This window comes from Aquila chrysaetos, chromosome 6 (genome assembly GCF_900496995.4).
Source record: "Aquila chrysaetos chrysaetos chromosome 6, bAquChr1.4, whole genome shotgun sequence".
NCBI lineage: Eukaryota > Metazoa > Chordata > Aves > Accipitriformes > Accipitridae > Aquila > Aquila chrysaetos.
Window position 1 is genome coordinate 6,551,369 of NC_044009.1, and position 25,583 is coordinate 6,576,951.

At 38.8% G+C, this 25,583-nt stretch overlaps 1 protein-coding gene across 10 annotated transcripts in view; it reads left to right on the forward strand.

Moving 5' to 3' along the window:
• Positions 1 to 24,977, forward strand: part of VPS13D (vacuolar protein sorting 13 homolog D) — a 110,788-nt gene extending 85,811 nt beyond the window's left edge. For all 10 annotated transcript variants that reach the window (XM_030019211.2, XM_030019215.2, XM_030019212.2 and 7 more), the window contains 3 exons: positions 17,305 to 17,436; positions 22,200 to 22,440; positions 23,271 to 24,977. In XM_030019211.2, the coding sequence (XP_029875071.1) occupies positions 17,305 to 17,436; positions 22,200 to 22,440; positions 23,271 to 23,402 (505 nt within the window). In that variant the 3' untranslated portion in view covers positions 23,403 to 24,977. The remainder of the gene's footprint in view (positions 1 to 17,304; positions 17,437 to 22,199; positions 22,441 to 23,270) is intronic.
• Positions 24,978 to 25,583: the final 606 nt, after the last annotated feature.

Here is a 25,583-nt window from a genome sequence, read left to right on the forward strand (position 1 = left end):
ATTGTCAGCACATGAGGACAGATGCTTTGGCTTCCTTCCTGTGTTCAGTTACTAGCGTAATGTGGTCTCTACAAAATAATGATGATTATGTTTAAAGTAAATGAATGTTCATTAGCACTGACTATGACTGTGGAAGAGGGAAGGGCTAAGTTCTAAAAACGCTGCTCCGAGAGAGGATTCTTTTTACTTTTTCTGGCCAAGAGTTTGCTTTATACGCTAGTGCTATGCCAAGAAGTCCTTTTGTATGTACGTGAGATCCTGCATGCTGAAGAAGTGCAAAAAAATCCTAAGTAAATTTTATTGTGAGAAAGCTTAGAGAAAAATGTTTGCAAAATGTTGGGTTTTGTCTTCCCATTTGGCTTTTCCATTTCCTGTGTTTTATTGTGCCACACTTGGAATCCTGAAGTGTCTACCATCAGTGTTTCAGTAAAGAATGAGCTTGATGAAGTGTGAGTGAGGTGCAGGAAACTTTGAAGAATGAACCTAGGTGTACTTTGTTGTGAGAATGGAAGTGTTTACATGTATCTACCTTATGTATCTGGTACTTAGCTTGATTTGTAAAACGCAGAGGTCAGGGATTACAATTTGGTAAGTACATGTGCATACACAGAATTACATAAGAACTCTTAAGTGCATCCCTGAGAAAACACATCTACTGTTTTGCTTGTATGTGTCTTAATTTTGTGACTGTACAGATTGCTTTATTTATTTAAAGCTGGGGAGAAACACAGCTGGCTATACTGTTAGTTGTCTTATTAGCTGAGCTGTGGTTTTATTCTAGTTTGTTTCAAGATACACATATACTTAAAATTCATGTTTTGACATACTTCTATGAGATACAGCCTATAGACAGTAGCGATGATGTTATCAACAGTTGACAAACTAGAGAGCAACTGGGAAAGGGAGGGCCTCCAACCAACCTTATCTCTAGCTTCTGTTTGCCTATGTGACATACTTTCCTTTAACTTGTTAACTGTCAACTAAGAGATGAGGGTAAAACAGATGACCTGAACCAGATTTTTTGCTTCCATGGGATTCTGAAATACTACTGTCATAGACAAGCACTCTGAAATGATTTTAGTGTCTACACACACTCTGCAAAAAGTTTGACCCAGCAACCTTCTACAAGGTGGGGAAGAAAAACCTTTCTCAATTACTATGCTTCTCCAGTCTACAAAATCTGATCAAAACTTTTTTTTTTAGATAAACAAATGTACTTGAGAATATGTAGACAATGTAGGAGGGAAAAACCCCCAAAAAACACCACCACCACGTATAAGCAACCTTGCACTCATGTTTTCTTTGGTAAGGGATTTATTTTTATGTGCTTATATAATGAAGCAACCAAATTGTTCTTTTGGGGGGGTATTAAAAAAACAAAACAAAACAACAACAACAAAGGATTTGTACATTTTTTAGACTGCTGTGTACCAATATCCCCCTGCCGCATTTGTTAACTGTTCAAATATGTGTGGTTTGGAATCAAAGTAGAACAGTGTTCCAAATGCAAGTTGCTGGCTCCAGTTGAATATTCTGTTTAAGCATGCTGGGCCATGTAGACTCTCCCAAGCTAAATACACAAAAACAGCTAACCCTGATGAATGTAAGTTTATGGCAGTAACTGATCTCAAGTGTAGTTGTGAACAATTGAAGAATGTGAGTTAATAAGCATGGTAAGAGCCACCTCGACCTTATCTTGAGACTGACAGTGTATGTGCAAGTTTCCAGTAGTGGTGCAAAGTTGAGTCAACCAGTTAATTACAGTTGCATTTAAATAGCATGATACATAACCATAAATTATAGGCCCCTTGCAGTTCTCTAATTACATGGTTGAATATTTTAAAAGCCCTGAATTTAAGCTGCGCCTGACTTTCACCATTGGATCAGTTTTAAGCGAGATGAAGAATCGTAATTGAGGTTGTAGGTTTTCCTAAAAGGCATAGTCTAATTCCAGCAAAGTTACTGAACTGAATAGAACACTGAGGAAGACTCTGTACCTTGCATTACTGTGATCATGTTACATGGACGGAAGTCGCTTTTGGCTTCAAAATGTACTGATTTGTATTGGGACTCCTGCAGCTAGCACAAACCACGCATTTGGAACATGGAGCCAAACTAACATGGCTGAGATGCAGGCGATGGCTTTATAGCTTATGGTGGTAGTTTAAAAGGTGATATGTTTAAAGTACAAGAAAATATTTTTTTTAATCGGACTTTAAGCTGGACTTTTCAAAGCTAATCTTACAACTTATTATGTAATCATATAATTCATTATGCTTGTTATTCATTAATAAAGCTGCCTTAATACTTCTAAACTTTAATGCAGAGGAGAGCGTAAAATAGTTGTTGACAATGCAGCATACATCTAATTTATAAACAGTTAATGCCTGTGACTTGATACCTTTTTTTGAGTGGTTTTTATGTGTTCCAAGTACTGTAGTGTCACATACAAGAGTTCTGATTATTTCCATATTTGTCATATTCTGCCAAAAGTCTTAAAGACCAGTTCAAAACAGGAAAGCTGTTATGTCTCTGTGCTTGGAGAGCTCTCTCCTGGAAACGTGTTTTAAGTCCTAGTGCAGCACAAATAAAGAACATTTATATTTAGATGTGTGTCTAACTTAACAAGTAGTGCAGGAAACTGCTATTATGGCTTGCTCTCAGGCTTCTGCCAGGTCAGTGCAAGTTTAAGATTATTCTTGAACTGCTGCTGCAAGCATTTCTGTTCTTTTCTGATAGTTGCAATGTGAAACTTAGAAGTAAGGAGGTAACTTCATGACCTACCCAATTCTAATTCTGTTGGGGAACTAGACTGTATTAGTTAAGAATAGTTGGAGATTGGCAAGCCATTAATGGTCACAGAAAATTCTTATGTAAATATTTCATTCTTTTCAATGTACTTAACTTGGAAAGAAGCAGCCTGTGCTAGTTGTTCTTTTGTTCACCACTTTCACACCATCAGTTGGAAACGTGCAGTGAGGTTGCAAAGTTTGAGACAATGTCAGCAGCAGGTGATTTTAATTTTAGGGGTTTTTTTTTTTTGCCTTTGTGTGTCCATCTCTCTCTTAGCTATGATTTTGATTGTAAGGTCAAAAGCAGCAGACTTGAGAGCATGAGTATCACACTGAGAAGAGGTAGTAGAATATATGTACCTAATTGTATGGAATGCCAACTCAGCTAATATACTGCAAAGAGCATATTCTCCAGGTTCTCAAGTTCTAAACATAAATATTGCCTGCACCTTAACACCTCTGTATGTGTCCCAGATTTTGAACTGACCTTGGACTTGATCTAGATCTGACTTAAAGAATCCTTACAGTGATGTCAGTCACATATGGGCCATGACTCTGGTGAACGAGACGTTATTCTTCTCCTGGTAGGCCCTTCTGAAGATCTCCCTAGAAGCCAGAGAGAAAATGTATTTATTGGCTAGTATTCATTGTGTTGTGTAAATCTTGAAGTGTTGCATACAGGACAGTTTAGCTGATTTATTGGTCTAATCTGTAAATGGCTTGGGCAGTGTGATTTCCTTCATATCCTCTTTCCTCTTTTTTCCCAGTGGGTTAACAGGTCTTTATAATGAACTGTTTTCTCAGATGATCTGTTTTCTTTTGAGCACATTCGTCCATTTTACTCCTGTGGCACCCTGTTAAATGGTTGTACACATTGGGTTTCCTCAGTGTTAGCCCTACCTCCCATCTTCAGTCACTGCTGAACTTGATTTTATGGGTTTACATTCTTCTGTCATTAGTTTATCCAGATTCTTCCATTGCAGTTGTTGAGTTACTTTGAAATCCCCCCAGTCTGTAAGTTCCCATCAGTATTGTGTGAAGAAGGACCGTCATATTCCTGTTCTGTGACAAGCTGTGCTCTGCAAGTCATCCAAAATTGTGTTGGCTGGTTTTACTGCCATATCGCATTGCAAATTGATATCCAGTTTTCTGCTTGCTGTTTTCCCCCAAGAGGGCTTTTTTTTATGTTTTGTTTTATTTTACTGCTTTGCAAATATCTCCTCGTCATTTAATATTTGTGTTCTGGATTATTTTTCCCCAGATGAACCAGGTTGCAATTTTCTAGGTTGAATCCCATTTCATTTCCTGCCATATTTCTGACCTCTTCAGGTTCTTTAGTACTTCACTGTCCTCACTGGAGTTTTAAACGCCTCTTAGTTTGTCCTCTCCAAATATAATTTTACATGCTGCTTTTACTAGATCCTTGAAGTTAAGTAAGCCTGGTTTTGTGCCCACACATTTTGCAGCACCTCAGCAGACACTTCTTGCATTAATCATTTTCTGTTACCAGTCTCACCTGCTCAGTATTCTTCTGTCAGGTGTTAATTTACCACTGGTAACTTTGTGTAGTTCTGCTGGAGATCCTGTTCTGTTCTTCAGATGTCTACTCTTGCTTGTTGAGTAAGTGAATGTAGATTTTGGGGGAGGGGGGGAGTAGGTCTTTCAAACTGCAGCCCTGTACCTCTTCAGTATGGATAATTTCATCTTGAAACCTTAGGTTTTTTCCTGAAAATGCACCTCAGCTATTTTAGTTTCTTAACTAGAAAGAGACAATAATCCACCATCTAAGACCTAAAATGATTTCTAAATAAGTGAAGCTACCCTTAAGAATTAACAGAAAATGGTTATCTGTTCCTTTTGCCTATTCAAAGAGTGCTTCTTACTGCCATGAGACGCTTCTGGCTTGTAGTTGTGACTATGGTTTTCTTTTCTACAGCTTTCTGCAAGAATGATTTTTTTTTTTTTCTTGCCCTTACCCAGAATTATTTTCCAAAGGAATGACTGAGATTACAAAAAAGTGCAGTCTTTCCTAGACTACACAGAAATGTCTTGCATGCTGTACATCAACAAACTAATAGGGCTTTTTGTCAGAAAAGTCTCAAGTAATGATTATATTTGACTGTGAGTGGAATCCTGTCAAGATTGCTTTGCATATTCGCTTCACCAGTCTACTTCCCTTTAAAGCTCTGTGGCAGGAATTCAAGCAGTTGAGGCATGTGGTTACTCTTCCGGAGTGCCTGAAATCATGAGAATTGAGGATGGAGTGCGCTGCCATCCCACGCTTCACTGCACTTCTGAATCTCTACGTACTCATACAGTGACTAATCCTAAAGAAGTCAGTCTTTAATTAATAAAACTTACTATTTCAAGAAATAAAAATATAATTTGCAAAGTGATCTGACTTAAGAAATAAAGTATAGTAGAGTTAAGCCCAAGACCTTCTGTGTGTTAGAAAGAAATATGGGCAGGGACAGATTTTTTTTCTTTTCTTGTTTTTTTCATGCCCTCCTCCAGGACTGACAGGCTGGGCATCTCACAGCTTTTTCCCTTTGCCTTCCCGCTGAAGGACAATTACTTGGGAGCACAGCCTCTATTCTCCACAACAAAGCAGAATTTGCTATGCATAGTTGAAGGAGATAACTCTGATGCATGTAGTTTCTGTGATTTTCATAATCCACAGGATATAGTAAAAGATGAACCTTTAAAACATTCAGTTTGCTTAATCATATTTTATTGCAGTCTGTAATTCTAGAGCCGCAAGTATAATAATGTCACAATTTCCAGAATAATACATTGTTCACTGTAGGAAAGCACTGTTAGCTGCTTAGCACCCAAGAGAAGTCCAGATGACTTGGAGAATCCAAACTCTGCACTAACATATCCCTCTCCATTTCCTTTTTAGAGGGTTGAATGGACATAAATCGGTACCTGCTGTAAAACTGAACTATAATGCCTTTTTATGCATTACTGCAAATACCTTGCTTTATGTCTGAATACCGTTTCCAGGAGGTTATTGCTAGGTATCTGCATTACTAGATACCATTTATATTTGGAACATTTGGTTAATCAGTTGTCTTTACAGTTGGTTGTCTCTGTCACCTTTTTTTGAACTTGACTCAATTTAACTATCTGGAAAGAGTGGAAGAAAAAACCCACAGTGTTTGGACCTACAGCAGCAACATAATACTTCATTAATACTGTATACATGTGGTTACTTTCACATCTGCTGTATATGAATGTTTTTAAGCAACAGATTTTAGAAAAAAATAAGCAATTACTGGCTTGCATTAGGCAATGTTTAATCATACAGGTCTTACATTTTACACATATTACATCTGATTGGCCTTTGGAGCTTATGAGTTAGACTTTGAGTAGCAGGGTCTGAGATAGGAAAACCTGAAACAAACAGCTTGCGTATTTGTAAAAAGACACTTTTTGAAGGCCAAGGGTTACGGTTGCTGAGGCTGTTCATTAGAGCTCCCCTTTGCATTTTACTTCTGTTTTTTTATGCACCCTACACATTAGCAAAGAAGTTGTAGATGGTTTAAATTCCAAGAGGGAGTGCTAAACCTTTAGTTAAAACTTGTGTAACTCCTTTTGTTTAAAGCCTTTTTGCTTTCCCATGACAGAATGTATTCCTACTGTTAAAACTGAAGAAAAGCCTAGTTTAAAACTCTGTGGTCACTGGGTTCACCATTGGTAACGTCTGTTAACGTGAAAAAGGGAGACTTTATGAGGGACTGACCTGTCATTCTAAACACCAGCTTCTATTTTTTAAGTAAAAGACTTTCCACTAAAATATTAGTGTTTAACTTGACACTTGCGGGCAGAAAGATAGCCTGGATGCATTCAGACTTGGTTAAGGGACAGAAAAGGACAGAGGCACTGGAAGGGAATGTTGCGAGGGGAGGACAGAGGAGTGAAAATGGAAAGCGTTAAAGCGAATAATGCTGAGTAGTTAGCCAAGCACAAAATGTGGAATTACGTTTTTCTTTAAATGTCCATTCATTATTAGCAACAAATAATTTCAAAAAGATGAATGAATACAGAGTTCTTACTGTGATAGTCTCCACAAACCCAAAATACTTACTAGTGCCTTGGTAAGTTACAACTAGAGGCGTGTGTTTGCATCAGTGGTTAAATGGTACTGCATGGAGAGAAACTTGCACAGGTTTTGCATTAAACAAAAGACTGCTGCTACGGCTGGGTTCAGAACAGAAACCAGATTAAGCTCAATTTCATTGCGTACAGTAACTGGTTTGGAAAAGGTGGTGCAAGTTTGTGAGGAAGAGGCATTATGTTGTATTAGGCTAGTCTGGTACAAAAAGAGAGATGGCTGAACAAGGACATCATGGGTACACCACTTGCTCACTTCCAAATGCAACACTTCTGAAGGCATGGGGAAGCTGCTAAGATCTTGTTGGGACAGGCAGACATTTGCAGTAGGTAACTAACGTTCACGGTCGTGTAGGCCTCGCATAGTCTGTGAGAAATAGAAGCAGTTACGAATTTCCTTCTGAAAAGAGCTGATAAATCCTTTGTTGGATTTACCAGATTTATTCTACTACTTACACTTTACGTAACAATTAAGAGGACTGCATTTGCTCCACAAAATGGAATTCTTATACTGTGTGCCTGCTTCATAGTATTTAGCTATTAACTAAAAGGAAAATTTTATTTCCTTAGGAAATACTTGTATTTCTAGAGCCTGCATGTTTTGTCTAATTATATTTCAGCAAAAGCTTTTGGACACCAAGGCCAAAAAGTAGAAGGAACACCTTTTACCATGTTGTACGTTTCCTGTTTTCTGGTATTCATGTGTTTTTTAGATCCTTTCTTACTCAGAAAACACTCTGCTAAATGCTGCTGCTGTTTCAGTGTATTCTATGTAATAGTTTTCTTGGGTTGAAACAATTACAGAGAGCTGCAGATGTAACTAGTCTGCAATGGTATGGCCTAGAATGGAATTGGAGAGACTTTGAAAAAGTAAAAAATTACATTCATGTGTTAGCATCAGCAGAACAAACTAAAGAGTCATCGAAGACCAGGCAATAAAGTATTCACAATTTCCATTCACAAATCTACTTGCTTAGAATTAGGTGGGATAAGTTGAAAGCGTACGCGCACCAGAAACGAACAAAAGCTTTATTCAAAACAGACGTGTCTGTTGGAATGTACCAGGACAAATCATCAGACTGCGTTAAACCAGTCAGACTTGATCCCCAGAATTCAAAAAAATTTAATACACATTCTGGGGGTTTTTATAATATCTTTTGGCCCTCTTACTAGTATTTTCAGTTCATAAAAATAGTAGGAAAGATGAAACTGGTGTAGTGCAATAGGAATATAGCATTTATTTACTTATTTCTAAAGCACAAATAGCATGAACTGCTCGCCAATGCAGTGGCTGTATGACCTCATGTCCTGAAACATCTGCTTGTTGTGCCAAAGGGGTGAAGTCTGGTACAGTAGGTCTAGGGCAGCTTTCTGGGAATAACTTTTACTAGTCTTAATAGCGATGAAGGTAAGCACAGGTATTTTCTGTACCGAAGAATGAGTACGTGGGTACTTTATATTACATGCCTAATCATTAAGAGTCCTGGTGGTTTTCCGTGTATGTATTTATTTTCCTGTGCGTATTCGGAATACTGTCTTTCAAGTTGTCTTTCCATTTGCTTTCACTCCACATGGTTTTGCCTTGAGATCACGTTAAAGGTGTCTTTACATCCTTGATTTCGTGACCCGTATCAAGAAGTGGTCTTTAATTACCACAGTAATAAAGCTTTGGGTAGAGAGTATCTGAGCATACCCGCATACCCAAAAGTGGACTTTTAGCCATTCTGAGACCAGATACAAAGATGTAGGAAGTGCCCGTTATATATACAAAATGAAAATTCTTTCTAGATACTGTTTTTCCAGTAGTTTTGTGCCTTACTAGAATTACTTGTTAGGTCCTCCTCCCAAGCATAAATATCACAGCATCAGGTTCTCTGGGGTTACTCCGCAGGTTTAAAATGGTAGAAATATTAAACCATGCAGCTGGACAGGTAGTACTGTTTGTACTGACAGGTTTTATTTTCAAATTAAAAGATACACCATTGCTTTAAAACTAATACCACTTCTAAGCAGTGTTTTAAGCCAGATTAGTTGAGGTTCATATTTATGTGGTAATTACAGGCTTACTTGAAAGCAAGGGACCTTGCGGCAAGGTATGTGCGAACGTACTGCTCGGCTGTTTACCTGTTATTAGACAGATTTTTTTCCTTTGTCATTAACGGCGAGGTTTTCTGTGCAGTCCTAGTCCGGAGTCTGTAGATGGGAGCCCAGGGCCTGCTGGGATGGGGTTTTACACTTGTGCTGTCCTTTTGCCCTTCCACTGAACTCTTTTCATTTCAGTCATGAGCAAACAGTCAGTGCCTGAACTAACAACCCTGCAATCCTCCAAAGCACGCCTCGCTTACAGTACCAAACAAAGGGAGGCCCGCGTGGGCCGGCCCAAGCCAAGGAATGCAGCTTCGGGGTTCTGCTCCATAAATTTAACCAGCACGACAAAAAGGAGATAATATGAGCCTTCGTGATGATCTGAAAGGGGGAGGTTTGTGTCCCATTGATTGCGGTCTGGCCTATTGCCAGGCCCCGAGCCTGACCGACAGTTGAACCATATCGTTAAGGCGTGTAATACAGCTCAAGTCTTGTACAGCAGCCAATGAGTACATATCCAGAGGGCAAAAGTTTATAAAGAGTTGAGGCTGTCCTGTTTAACCCTCTCACACTGCATGTAATATATACTGCTGCCATTCAGAAATAGTCACATTGCTGTTAAAAATGTAAACCTTCAACTTTCTTTAGTTGGAAAAAATACACGTGTGTCTGATTTCTAATGTGCAGCAGATTTATAAAGTGATGGGAGAAAAATATGTAAAACTGATTTTTTTTTTTTCCTTAAACAAAAAAATCCTCCAGCCCACTTTTTTTTGCAGTACTACTTTATCCATAGTTACTTTTTTGTTCAGAGATGTCTTCTGGGTTGTTCTACAAACTCTTTCATACAGATGGAGCTATTTATTGCCTTGATGTCACCTCATTTAGCATGTGGCTGGTATTTTTATAGATAATTTTTTCACCTAATGTTGCTGTTAACATGTGGAACTCTCTTTATCAGTTTTGTAAGTACAGCCAGTTGATGTGAATTGTTCTTGCAACTGCTAAATTGAAAAATCAATGAGTAGCTTTTCGTTAGGTGAAGTTTGTGCTAGAAGACTTCGCCGTGCCTGTTGCAGCCCTAGTTGTACTAACAGAAAAGTATATAAAGGAGGGTCTGAAGAGAAAACACGTACAGTCATCACAGTTCATTTCACACAGCTCTTCATGCACACCTAGCAGTTAATGTCCTGGTGCTGGGCAGGGGCCCCTGCTTTGCTTTCTTCCCCGAAGTGGATTTGCTTTCCCGGAAAGGTAGGGGTACAATATGGAGACGTTTCTGTTACACTTAAATACAGCGACCATGTTTGCATTTACAACAGATGGCCATTGCTTGGCCAGCACTGATGGTTTTTGATGGGACCATTATAAACATGAGCACAGAAATAAGACTAATGCTCCGTCTACTGCACTGCCCTGCCTGTCAGCAGACTGTATTCAGAAGTTTTAAGACCTCGCAATGTGCTCTGAGGCAGAGTAACTTTATGGCCCTGGGCTCTTTAATCTTCACTAAGGCATGTTCAGTTCATGTTTTTCAGATAGGTGTTTGCAAGAAATCCCTGCTAAGAACCGTATCTTTTACATTGAACCAGAAGGTGAATGGAAGCATTTTTCAACACATTTGAGAGACAAGAAACTTTAAGGTGACAACTCTAGTCATCACCCAGTGATCAGTACAGGAAGACTCTGGGAGAAACTGGAAACTGAGATAGCAGTGTTAAATTTTGTTAACTTCTAAAGCTGGATGATATCAAAGTGCTTGAAAAACTGTTCGTTTGCTGCACAGCTATTATAGTCAGAAGTGGAGCAAGTGCTGAAGGTTGAACACTGCTTGATGCACAGAGTATGACTGGTGTAAGTGCCATGCTGTTGTTTAGTATGCAAGCACACCCACCTTATGCAGATCTTGGATTTGTAATATAGATGTCATAAGAATGTGCCATTTTGGTGAGTACATCTGCTGCTCTGCTGGTTTTGAAGTGAATCTTGTCCTAATTAAGCTCTTCTCACTTCCTTTTGAACTTGGAGCCTGAAGAGGTTGTATACAATCATAAACCCAATGAATAGTTTTCAATTTTGTTTTGACCTTGTATACAAAAGAAAGGGGAAGGGGGGAGAAGAGCTACATCTCCAAGAAGTTGGCAGGAATGGCCTACATGATAAACGGTTGCTTCTTCAGCATGCTGTAGTTCTCCTAGAAGTATACTGGGTCAGATAAAGGTCTGCAGCATCTGAGCTGGTAGATCCCTCAAAAGAGGAGGGATTTGACTGTAAGTGGGAGGTTTTAACCCTAGGCACCATTTATTTGCATGTTTCTGCCTGAAACTAGCATTTTGGGAACACATTTAACAAGCACAATATATTCCATGCATTTGCTGGAATAAACGGTGCATATAAGCTTCCTCAGATATGCAGTCAGCAGGGAGCTGTCTGGCTCATGATTTTACACATTCTTGCATCTAACTGAGACATTCTAATGCCAAATCCAACACTCAGACTGACTGCACTGCGTGTGCATTTTTAACACACCTTAAAAGCATCTGTCTCTGAATCGGTGAATGAATTCCATCACAGAGCTGTGCCAGATCTCTGGGTTCAGGCATCCAGTCTTCAAAAAATTATCTGCCTGTTGGGAACTGCACCCCCAAAGTGTGTTACCCTTTGAAACACAGCATCACCTTCTGCCAGTAGAGTCACAACGGAACACGAAATCTAGATTGCCATAGATTTTTCTGAAATTAGCCCCAAGTCATTTCATCTTAGACGCAGAGAACTAGCACATGAAAAATAATGCTGTCTGTCCCTTTATGCTCAGTAAATGCCAGGGGACATTCCTGCTTATTGCAAGGGTTCAACATTTGAAACAAAGTTCAAAGTTACATCAGTGAGGAAAGAATCATGGAAATAATGGATTTTTAGTATTTTGCAAAGGTGCGATACAAAATATAGACCATATCAGAAATGGCGTATGTTTGTTTTCATTTGTTAATCCTTATGATCCTGTGGTACGACTGCATCATCTGTAGTTTGTGGCCATGATGGCTGAACTTTTAGGTTAATTTTTAAGGTATACATTGTTTATTTAGCATTTAATTCATTCCAGCACTTCGGGGTATGCTTTACACTGTGTCCTCCCATTACATGTCTATGAGCCAAGTACTGTCTTCGTTCTGTGTTTTGTGGAAACTGGGTGTGTGGGATGATGATACTTATGGAAGGCTGCAGGTGCAATTCAGTATTGAACTTGAGCAACTCTAGCAGGTATTTTAGTTGTGGCATATTTTATGATAGAATATGTAAGGCTATTCCTCCTTGAATTTATCAGATTAGGTCACTTCTTAATGTCTGAAATGCACTAAAGCCTCCCTAGACAAAGCCTTGTATTTATGAAGCAGACTTTTTCCAGAGCCAAGTAAGTAACAGGTTTGATATTATTTCTTCAAAATACTAGCAGCAATTGAATTGTTTCATAGGCTTATATTACCTGCCAATTTTCCTTTGTTTGAACTAAGGTTGTTTTATAATTATTTCAAGGGGATAAAAATTGTTCCCAGGCTGAAAGTCAGTGTGCCAAGTTACAGCCCAGAGCAGACTTTTATCAATAAACTTTATGCAAACCTGAAAAAACAAGTTTACAATGGAAACACTGACAGAATTTGAGCTATACCAGAACCAGTAAGTTACTGCTTTAAATGGGTTGGAATGATGAGCTTGTTAAATTGGAACACCTTTATGAATGCGACACGCTGATGACAGTTGCTGGAAGTTTTGGCAGCAAGAACTAGGTCTAGCTGAAGAGAATTGTTACTCGAGCGCGTGGGGGAGAGCCCTGTGGCCAGAGACATCTCTCTGGAGGACTTACATGGCTAATTTGCACGCCAGTGTTTGTCAGCGAGAATGGACCTGGGGTCTTGGTGACAGGCAGGCAGTACAGCAGGTGAAGTCTCTGTAAAGACCCTCCTTTACTGAGGATGGTCATACTGGTTTCGGATGCCAGCATGGCATCTCCTTGCACTGGTGTCTGTGCAGGAACTGGGGTGGCCTTGCACTCTTCCCATTATAGATCAAAATCTGTACACATGCTCGAGTTGGGCTTTTTGGACAGATTTGTAGTTGCCAGTGCTGCTCGCTTACCAAGAAGACAGATCAGAAATTCCACAGATACACATTTCAAATGAAAAGTTGTAGTGATTACTGTGTCAGTCATAGGGTTTTTCCTTGTTGCTGTTTTTCTATCAGGAGAAGTTGCTAAATTTCCTAAAGTTGTTTTATTCTGAGTAATTATTCTGGGTGTGATACTGAGGAATCTGAAAGATGTAAATTTGCATATAATTTTAGAAGTGCAATGTTTTGTTTTCACAGACTATCATCTGTTGATGTACAACGTTTGATATCTTCTGATTTTTTTATTTTTTTAATGTTTTTGTGGAAGCAATCTAGGTACACTTCAAGGAGATTTTTTTAAGTCTAAAAGACACTCAAAGATGAGTAACAGTTACTGTTCTCAAAAACACTGTATACTTATGCACCTCAGCAAGAATCACATCTATGTACCTGATAAGGTAAACCTGATGGGTGAACATGTAGTGAATGAACAAGGATAAGTAATTCTGTAAAACACATGTCTCTTGAAGAGTTTTTTCAATGTAAGTTGGCAAGTAATGATCACCACTCATACCTGAACAACTTCCTTACATCAGTGGGGTTGGTGATCTGTTTGATTACAAAACTTCTGGCTTAAAACTGGTCAACTGAATCACAAGAATTCTGTGAACTGTTAAGCAAAAGCCAACCAATTAACACTGTTAACTGTTTTTAGTGTGCATACAGTCATCTGAAATGAGATTCTCCAGTGTTCAGCTTTGTCTGAACAGTGAAGAACTGGAGTGTGTGCCTCAACCTTCTGACACCATTTCCAATCTCTTTGTGTCTTCATTCAGCAGCACTCTTCCCTGCTGTGACTAGTAGACGTGAGGGCATTTCTGTCTTGTATTGCCTTTGTGTGCTTATTAAAAAAGAATCAGCAAATCTGTTGAGTGCATGTTTAATGTAACACAGATGTGGGCACACCACCGTTGATTCTGCTTTACAAATCTTCAGCTTTTTGTATTTCATCAGTGTTGCTTATTATTTACAGAAAGTAACTTGAGACAGTAGAACAAATTTTTAGATTAAAAAAATCAAGTCGTGTGGAATGTTTTTAGCTGTCCAGACCAAACAGACCAGTTTGCCAAGGGGTGATGGACTAAATCAGTGCAACTTACGCTAGCACTAGTGGCACTTAGTTGAAAAGCAGCTGACCTTCTTAACACCAAGATGAGAATTATCTTTTAAAACCAGGATGAACATTTTAGCACAGAGGAGCAGTGAGGACAGTAAGGACTGTACTTCCTCCATTTAAAAACAAAACCAAAGCCTAAAAACAACCACAACCGAACCCACAACTCGGAAATTGCCAAGCCTTCCAGAAATTCATTGTGGTGCCTAGTACTTTTGTAGTAACAGTACTTTATCTCTGACCTGCCTCTAAGCCAGACATGAGAACCCAGTGTTCACTGATGTTTCTACGGAATAGGTGTGATTAAAAGGCCCTATTCTTTCCTCATTCTTACAGTAGTCTTGCTTGCAATACTTTAGATACCTCTTCTCATGGTACTACAGAGTATTAGAGAAAATAGCACAGCTGAATGTTTATCTGAAAAATGGTTAATGTAAAAACCATTATGCAGTGTTGTTGCTCACTCCCATATGGATGGTTATCTAACTTTCCTGAATGCATAATAGGAACGTGTCTCAGTAAAAAGTTATTGATTGGCCAGTAGTTAATTAAATACTGCATTGTACTTCAGACATTCACTCTTTAAACTTGTCAATAGAAGCTACGGGTGCTGTAGAGAGGTTTAACAGCCAATGGGGGTTTCTTGGATAAGTGAAATTTTGCCATTTTACTGCTTTTGGAAGTTAGGAAGTAGGACAAGCAGCAACATGTGAATTACACTGGTTGGAACTCTTTAATTTCTTTGGAACTTTGCCTCAACATTTTGTATTTCATGAAGACAAACGCCTACTTCTGTTTACTACTTTGTAAGAACCTAATACGTAAAAACAGGCACTTATTTGTTCACCTGGTGTAGGTTCAGAAAGATAACAATACTGTCATACAACTGTACCTGGTACAGATGAATCCTGTTTATATCTAAAAAATCTAACGGGCAGGAGAGGTGACTTGCTCCAGAGTCATAGTACTTGATAGTGAAGTTCTAACTGCTGCACGCAGCTGTTATTCAGTGGAATAAATTTAAGTCATATGTAGGTTGTGGAAGTCATCTATTTACCTAGTGTTTAGATTATTCTGATTCGGAGAAATGGTACCAATGGGAGAATACAGTTTTAAGACATTGCACTTTTTGCAGATGAGGAAAACAAACTACCTTTATGTAGCAAATTCCAATTTTCATACTGGCATTTTTTAGCTTGGATGCATAACACTGTTATTAACTAATGAATGTCTAACCAAAAGCAAAAGCAGGGCAGCAGGACAGGTAAAGCAGTGAGAACATCTGTCAGCAGAAGTAAAACTGAGTATTTGACTGTTAACATTTTACTGGCACTTTTAACGATAACATTTGTTATGGTTTCTTAAGCCCCTGCTCTGTTTCGCCTTCTTTTAGTTGGAGAATTTCTACTCTTCATTTCATCCTTCCTGCTGACAAACTGACTTTCCATCTTCACGTAACCATAGTTCAGCTGAAGTGAAGTCAAGAGCTTTTTGTCTTCTGGAGTTTCTTTCAAAGAGGAGCAGTGACAAGCAGTACTTCTGAGCCTCAGTAATTTGTTATGCAGGTCAGGGATGTAATAATCTCATTAACAAAATCAGAACTTACCAGCTAGTCATCATGTATTAAAAATATAAATTGGCTGATGTTTTTCTCTGCTGTGCTGGAAAGCAAGTATCTTTGGCTTCTATACCTTGTATGCAAAATACATTGTTGATACCAGACAGAGCAACAATGGCCAAAGCACACTGAGAGGCCGGTCACCCAATGGGAGAGCAGCAAAGATTATATTAAGTCATGAATGACATGTAGGAGATTCTATTCTAGTAACATTTAGTGCAGCCAAGAAGGGAAGGGGCAAAAAAAAGTATGTCTATCAACATTAAAAGGCAAGGGTGTCAAAGACTTGAAGGAAAATGAATTTTAAAAGGTTGCATGGGTTTCAAGTCTGGGACAGGACTGGTGAAAGGGAAAGGTAACGGAGGAACAAGGCTCCAGAGAAAACATCTGCAGAAAGCAAAGCTTAGAAGGCAAGTACTCTTGTGTGCTATTGCCAAGCAGCTTAAAAAGAAAACACGTTGTTACATGGGATTTTTTTCCTGTCTTTTGATCAAAAAGGATAGAAGCAGTTCATTGTACAGGATCTTTACAAAGAGTCAAGATGGGAAGTGGAGAGCACTAATCACAAATGGTGTATTTGGCTTGGAAAATTAGTAACAGCAGTAGCCTGAAAGAGATATGAAAAAGCATGCAGCAGACCCAGAGTGATGCTGTTGGGAAAGGACAGAGAATAAAGCAGGGCTAGGCAGCCTGTAACACAATTCTTCAGGGGTAGGGCGTTCCAAAAGCTTAACGGAATTCAGAATATTATTTTTTAACAAAATACTGCTAAGGGAGGAACCAAGCATGCAGTTCTTTAGCACTGTGGCCAGTATCAACCTCTGATGTCTGTTAGGCCACACGTGTGTGTCTTTTTTATTATTGTCATTTTTTAATAGACACTCAAGAAAGGTAAAGTATGCTAAATCTTACTATGGAGACACTTATCTAACCATGGATTTTTCTTTTGTCTTGTCTTAACTGCGTGTTCCTATTTCTGTAACCCTACAATTTTCAAACTACTGACACTGTCCATCAATGTGAGCTCTATCTAGGTTGATGCAGTCTTGTTTTATGTAGAGATGTGAGAAGAAACAGTCAAATCAGTAAAACTCTGCTGGTAAATAGATCCCAAAATCACAGACAGCAGTCTCAGTTCAGGTTGCTTCTTCCTGTTAATTTAGCACACTGCCCCTTAATTGTAGAAGAAAACTGGGAGATGTTTATTTGACATGTAAAACCATATGAATAGACACCATGTCTTCCAGAGCAAGTATTAAGAGAATCTATATGCTGTATTTGTGAAGACCTTGTGTTTTTAAAGGCTTTGTCACTCCTCATACTTCAAATAAAACTTTGTGTGCTGACAGGTTTAAGTGGAAGGAAAAGCGCTGCTGTTGCACCAAGTCATTTTTCTGCATCTATTTTGCATGTAGGACACAAGCAGAGAGAGTGAGGAAGCCACGCTGCTGTAGAGGACCTCAAGGGCTCTTGCCCCGCTATTTAGAAAGTCAAGCGGAAGGACAAGAACAGCTGTTCAAACTGACTGACAACATCCAAGATGAGTTGTAAGTACTGACTTAAGCAGTTACTTTAAGTAGTTCTGTTTGCTGCCATCGTATCTTCGTGTCTTTGGGGAAGAGGGATTAAAACTGTTTTACATACACACACATGCATGAACATACATTTCGTTTGTTCTCTTTTGGTACCAATTAGTAGCACAGCACGAGTACCTGATGACTTGCAAAGTGGCCTGTCTGCTGGCCATAGACAAACATCATTGCAGGTGCCACAGGGCTCCTTTGGTTCACTTGTTGCTAACTGCCATTGATCACACATCACATACAGGCTGTGGAAGAATTGGAGCCTTGGTCTGTTGACTCCTGCTCCTGTTAATGTCCCTGATTGCCTTCAATCATTACAAAAGATGAAATCTTAGTAAGTTTCTAAGTAATCAATAATCCATTTAACATACATGTCCAACCCTCCATGTGCATTGATAAAACAAGTGCACGTTTAAAGCCTGTAGTCATCTTCCTCTCTAATATCCATACACGCAGAACTAGTATCTCTTCCCTTATCTGTCCCTTATCTTCCATTTCTCACAGCCCAAAGCCTAGGGAGTGGCTAGTGATTCCGTGACAGCAATATGTGAACCACCACTGACAGGCACTCTGAGGTGGCTCTGGTTTAGATTTGAGAGAAGCTAACTTGGATGCCTGTGGTACATGTTATTCCTAAGCTATGGCTGCTAACAATTAATGACCAAAATAACCTGAAAAATTTATTTTTCTCCAGAAAAGTCAATACTGAATAATTTGAATGGGTAGTACACTAAAGGCACATCTATGTTTGAATGCCCTGGATATGGGTTCATGAAAGCAAGTGAAAACAGTGTATAAATGTTACTAGTGGTCAGGTTTGAGAGCATGAAAAAAAAAATGCATGCAGAGTGAACGCATGGAAAGATAGCTGTACATTTGTTTCTGCCCCTGAAACTCAGCACTGGTGAGGCCACACCTTGAATACTGTATTCAGTTTTGGGCCCCTCGCTACGAGAAAGCCATTGAGGTGCTGGAGCGTGTCCAAAGAAGGGCAACGAACCTGGTGAGGGGCCTGGAGCACAAGTCTTATGAGGAGCGGCTGAGGGAACTGGAGTTGTTTAGCCTGGAGAAAAGGAGGCTGAGGGGGAGACCTTATCGCGCTCTACAACTACCTGAAAGGGGGTTGTAGTGAGGTGGGTGCTGGTCTCTTCTGTCAGGTGGCTGGAGATAGGACGAGAGGAAATGGCCTCAGGTTGCGGCAAGGGAAGTTTAGGTTGGATATTAGGAAAAATTTCTTTACTGAAAGGGTTTTCAAGCATTGGAACAGGCTGCCCAGGGAAGTGGTGGAGTCACCATCCCTGGAGGTACTCAAAAAGCACGTAGACAAGGCACTTCAGAACACGGTTTAGTGGGCATGATTGATGGTTGGACTCGATGATCTTGAACGTCTTTCCCAACCTAAATGATTCGATGATCTTAAGGGTCTTTTCTGACCTAAAGTATTCTATGATTCTACAGGAGGTGTCAGTTTGTTGGATTGGGGTCTTAAGACATAATTCATTACTTAACCCGATCTCTACCAGTTAACCCGAACAGCTGTTTTCAGTGGCGGGTGTAAGATACTGTGTTTTGCATCTATCACCCATCAAGAGTATCTGCCAAGGCAAAGCAGTTAAAATGGTGGTGAAGCTTGTAGAGGGAGGTACCAATTCAGCAGGCTATCTTAATTTCACCAGTGTCAATGATCAGGCTCTGAAAGCCATGTACCACTCTAGAATCTACCCTCGGTTGCCTGTAAGGAAGTTTGTATTCTGCCACTCGCTTGTGGCCCTGTGATCTTACGCTCTTGTTATCCCGTTTTCATCTCATTTAAGGGCCTTTATCCATATGCAGTCTGGCTCTTAGATAGGGAGAACTGAAAGAGCAATTTGTGACCAAAATATTGTCAGCTTTTTCCAAGTGTACCCCATAAGCAGATCAGTGGGCTTTTGTCATCAAGTCACACTGTTCATTCACTGTGACTTTCACCATTAAGAACATCATTCAACAAGAAAACAGTGTTTCTTGTCATGGAAAATAAGTGCAAAATTATGCCTCTGACTTTTATCCTAGTATCATAATCAGAAACACATTTAAAGACCTGATTATTTGCATATTTTCCTTCAGAGTTAAATCCATAAAAGGGGGTTTAATACCTTGCTCTACTGTTCTAACTAAATGTTTCCACATTTTTTTCCAGTTAGGCTCACTGTTTCACTTCTGGAAAATATTGTGTAATTACTTCCTGATGTTGTTAAAAAACCCACAAATTCTCCAGAGATCTGGTTGCTTCTACTTTGTTCTACTGGATCATGTTTCATTTAATTTTTCATTTTATTAATTTGAGATCTTTTTAATAGTGTAGAAGTATGGGTCTAAAAAAAAAGTAGTCTCTTCAAGTAGTATCTTAAAAGGTTAAATACCCATTTTGAGAACTAGACACTGAGAAGAAAGTAACACTTGGCAACAGAAAACGGGTAATGATGCATGACTCAAACTTAGAACAAAATGTAGAGCTTGAACTACAAATTAGCTAATGCTTCTTTGCTTCACCATTAAATCACTGTCCTCTGTTTCCATTCCTCAAAATATATACATGACACCAGTAAAAATCTTGTATGGAAAATTAAGATATATAATCTGTTGTTCTTGTGCAGAAAATACAAACCTGTAGTCTGATTGCCCAGTTGCTTCCACTGAACTTTACAGTAGCTTTTAGTCCTTCAGTTCTGTCCATGGATGCCCCCATACAGCGGGCTGTAATACCATATATCAGGAAAACAGCTGTTCTGCTTTTGTGGGTGTACAAAACCTTCTCAAGTTTCTGAACTTTGCTGTGACAATTGCAAAAGGACACTGCCACAGTATTAGGGGTTTCTGATAATTGCCTTCTAATCTTCTTTCCCTGCTGGAAAAGCAGCAAAGAAAGCCAGTGTGCCAGCAAGTTTCCTCTGGTTCCGCTTCTAGTGGAAGTCTGACCCGAGTCAAAGCTAGGGTCTCTGTAAAATACTGTACTTGCTTTTATGTGCCTGTTCTAAGCAACAAGGCTATTATTCTGCAGGCTATAATGCTGCTCTATTTTGAAATTGTTTTCTATGACACTTCATAAAAAATATCCCTCTCCATCCTAATTAACTTATTTCAAAGACAAAACCTTACCCTGAAGTGTTTGAACTCTGATGGAAAATTGAGGGGCAATTGCTAGTTTCAGTAACTGTTAACATTGTCTTCCACCTAGGTTTTCTTAAGCTGAAATACACATTTTTGTCCAATTGTTTTACTTAAAGGAACACAATTCAGTTATTCTATCCTGTAGTTTCACCCAAGGTTAGAGCTGGGCAAAGTGCATTGCAGGCCTTTTTTTTAATAGGATGGCTGTGCTCTTTTCAGCACTTAAACAAAAATGTAAGTTGTTAACTTGAGTAAGCGTGTATGCCTTTCTCAAGCTTATGGAAGCAAGAGCATTTGTCAGCTGACACGGCTAGGAGGCACAGGGCAGAGAAAAGACAAGTTCAGTGCAGAATACCATTTTTCAGAGGACTATTAATAGAAAATTACTGGAACTATTCTTTTATACCACAAAAAGAAACAGTGATGTGACCTCGTGAAATATTTTTGGTTATAAAAATTCCATTTATAGCTATGGGTTTATTTGGATACAGCTCAGAGTATTTGTGCAAAGTGTTACTTAAATGGTAGAGCTGACGGTGGTGTTGGAGATGGTAAGCTTTTCTGATCTACCACAAACTCTCAGGACTGACAATCTTCCTTGATTTCAAAGACAGTGGAGTATTTTGCAGAATGTATTAGGACACCAGCAGACACAAGCAATTGTTCAGAAAATAGTAATTTCGAGCCTACCTGAGAGCTTGAGAATCGTAGTTTCACAGATATGCTTCTACTGCTGCTGGTTGTTAACAGAGCATAATTACTCTATTTAGCACCTTTTCTTAGATAGGATTTTGTATTTAATTTTCTGAGTTTTTCAGCATTTTAAAAAACCCACTAATGAGGTTCTTTTCAGTAGTAAATCAGAAGTGGGGGAGAAGTATTTCTGTGTGAAATATCTTACTTCACTTTGGCATTCCTTACTGCTATTTTTTACCCATCAACCTTTTAAGCCATCATAATTCTCAATATTCTTAACTCACTCTTTTCTACCTCTACTATTCATCACTCAGACTAATCTCTCTGGGGAAACCTGCTTGCTGCTTAACCTCTCACCCCTGTGTTAAACAGCTAATTTCTCTTTTCTAGCTACTGATCCAGGCAGCAGGTTAAACTTTTTGTTTTCAAAGGCAAGGGAGGTGTGTAGTAAAAGAAAGCACAGTAGGTTTACAGTGTGTAGAAGGATAATGCTCTTGTCAAAAATGTCTGCAAACCTTTCATATATTAGCAATGGAACTGAACTTACAATTAAACAAGTATTAGGCCTTGTGGTGTTCCAATGCAAGGAAATTACTCTTCTTAAGCCTTGTTAAAGGATATTTTTATATGCCCCTTTAATGTGTCCAAAGCTAGAAGCCAGGCATTTAGCACTAATATTTGATTTACAGCATGATCTTTTTTAACTGGGTCAGAGGGTACTTCATCAGCTTAATTTTTAGAACAGTTTAAATTAAATACAGATGAATTGTATGTGTTTTTCTGAAAGACTTCTAAAGGTCACTCAAAACATAACAGGTGAAGACATTTGTTACTTCACTATTTTTAGCTTCAAGTGAATAATTTTTCTTCTTTTTTTGCAGCTTCATAGCAGTGGAGAACATAGACAGCTATTGCGTTCTCATTTCATCAAAAGCTGTTTATTTCCTCAAGAGTGGCGATTACACAGATCGCGAGGCCATCTTCCTAGAAGTCAAGTATGATGATCTCTACCACTGCCTTGTTTCAAAAGACCATGGGAACGTGTATATACAGTTGACGAAGAAAGCCGTTAATACAAGTAGTGGTGTAGCAATGCCAGGCCCATCACAACAGAAACCGATGGTAAGGATCTAGCACCTATTGTTTCATTCTTTTCCCCTTTATGCGTGTCCTGGTGCTGAAAGTGTTGTAGTCATTAGTGTTTCGTTTCCTGTGCTGCGTGTAACAGTGAAAACTTTGTTCTGTCAGCAGTGAAAATAGCTGCTGCGGAAAAGGTTTAGGTGACAGTAGAACTTGCTCCCTAAACTCCTGAGAAAAGCTGAAGGCAAAACCTAAAATACTCTGGCAGGCAGTAACGTTACAGTAGGAAATGTGTACTTACCTGAGAAAGGCTTTTAACTTTACAACGCATACATGAAACTTAAGTACTGTGCTGTCTATTTACTCTAGTCTTCTCATCCTATACATGGTATTTTTTTTACTGCAAGGTATCTAAGATTGGAAAGAGTATTTCTGTCATGCATGTAAAAGTTCATCAGAACTCTCACTTCTAAAACCCATTACAGGTTTTTTTTTGCTTCATTACAGTAGTTGCTCGGGGGTCTGTTTTACAGGCAAGGTTATAAGCTCACCCCTGACCCAAGTGAGTTTACATTCCAAACAGATAAGCCAGATAAAAGGTAGGAGGGGAAGCAAAGGAGGTAACTTCAAATATTGTGAGATGTTTCTGTTCTCATCCTAAAATACCTATCCCTCTTTACCTGTCCCTCCTCCTCTCACTTCTTCTTTATTTCAGTCTCAGCACTGAGAAGAAATCTTCACTGAAACATTTCTGTTCCTTACAGGAGTCTTCAAAACTACTCCTTTCAGTTAGTGAAGTGATAACAAATAAATACATTCTGTTTTAGATGACAGCAGTACCACATTAAGAAAAATCACATTTCTTTTTCCAGGTGAAAGTGAAATCTGAAGTTCTTGCAGTAAAGCTATCTCAAGAAATAAACTATGCAAAGAGCCTTTATTATGAACAACAGCTTATGTTAAGACTCAGTGAAAATCAAGAACAATTAGAGCTGGACTCTTGAAACCTCTTCCTTACTGCCAGAGTGAATTGCAAGTATCAGCCTGGAGCCAATGGTATTCTGTAACTAGAGAAAGTACTACACGGGAAGGAAATAATTTTAGTTTTTAGCTAAATGGAATCATTGTGCATAAGAAAACAAGTAAGGTGGGCTTTTTTTTTTTTTTTTAAAGCATTAGTTGTATAACAAAGATATAGCTGAAATGCATTTGGTTCTGGGAGAGGCCCTGTATTTTGCTAACATGTATATATGTAAAAGTGTTTCATGTAAATAAGAAAGTACAGACTGGGGTGTTGGTATAAACAGAAGTCTGTTTACTGTGTAAAGAAATTAAAGGAGCTATACTGAGTCTCCCTGCACTACCTGAACCTAGCCATTCTCTCTCTTTTTTTTCCTTGAGAAAGCTGATTTTTCACAGTGCAGGAATGTAGATAAAAGTTGAAAAAAAAAAAAAAAAAAAAAGGATTTAATTGTAGCTGTTGGAGCACAGACATCCTGTATTTTGGAGCTTTAACACTGTGATCAGGGTGCATTGTTCGGGGTTGTTCGTTGGGGTTGGTTTTGTTTTTTTCTTAAATCACTAGTACAGCTAAATGTAAGTATACCTAGTGTTCCACTGAAATTTCATCCTCGTTTTTAACAAAAATAATAGCATTCTGTTAAATATTGTAGTGAGGACTCACTAATTCAATTACGTTTTCAAAATATTAGAAAACAAGCCGCTGATTCTGTTCTGAATACAGCACTCAAACCTAGCAAAGTCTGCATCTCTGAAGGCCCCTGCTTCTAAGTTTGTTTTAAAGTTAAGTGAGCAGCCTTGGAAATGGAAAACAAGTTCAAGTTCTTTCCTTCACTCAGATTGAGTAAGCGTGTATAGTTGGCTGGTTAGCGTGGACTTCTGCTACCACTGGAAATGCTGGGGGGGAGAGGAAATCACTGCATTATTTGTCTTAACGACAACCTCTTCAAAATTAAACTTCTTGAAATAATAAAAACAACATGCTTTTTCAAATGTTGTACATCAAATCAGTATTTGTCTCATCAACTTTAACCAAGCTGAAGATTGAGGAATGAGTGTACTTACATACCTTTATTCACAGAAACTAGGAGATCTTATTTTCATGTTTGCTCCCTTGAGATAGGTCAGCAACCATGCTGAATGGCTGCATGCGCTATGGCATTTTGCCATGCAAGGTTTACGTGTGAATATAGAACTTTCCTGAAACTGCTGAATAACCTACGTTCTAGAAGCGTTACTTCGTAAACCTTTGACTAAAAGTAAGGAGCCCACTATAGCTTTACTATCAACTTAGTTTACCTTTTAATATCCTTTCATAAAGGCATACAGGAATATTTTTAAACTGAAGGTTAGAATTAAACCAGTTCTCAACTCCTGTAAAGTGAAAGGCAGAGGATTATTGCATAAGGAGAAAACATGGTATCAGTTGATGTGTGTATGGTCTGTGACTGGAAATCAAAATCCATAAAGGTCCATTACACAAATGAAACTGATTTAATGCATCACTTTTGTATATTTCTCTGTATAATTTTTAAGTAAAATGTAGAATTCAACAAGTGCATTGGCTCAACAGTGCTTTAACATGTCAGTCCTGTTGGACTCTGCTACCAAGACTCCCTGCTTCTCTCCCCTGTAAAGTTCTTTCTTAATGCAGCAAATATCTAGCTGCTAAAGATGGTAAGTAGATGGGGAAGGAAAATAAAAAGTAGTTCACTGCTCTCTGTTGAGAATTTACAGAATGGCTCGAATACTTAAGTTTTGTAACAATTATACAAGGAGCTGACATGCAAGCAACTGAAAAGTAGTTTGACAGTACACCCTTTGAGGTATCTGAACCCAGGGAGCCACAGTAGGTTAATTGATCTAATTTGTGTGTTTATTTCTTTTGGACTATGCTTAACCTGTTGACTGTTGATAATGATTAAACAGAACATTATTTAAACCTTTGAAAAGTGTACCTACTAGCCTAGATGTGTATGAGTACCACGGACCATAACTGCGGCTGAGGTTATTCCAGTATGTTACCATAGCATTCCTGATACCGTGCTCCTCTCGAGTACGGTGGCTGAAGTTGCTCACTCATCTATAGGCAAGGCCAAGTTTTCTCCTAAGGGTACATACACAGTGCTGATTACTAGGAAGTGATGTACAGACATAGCTGAAAG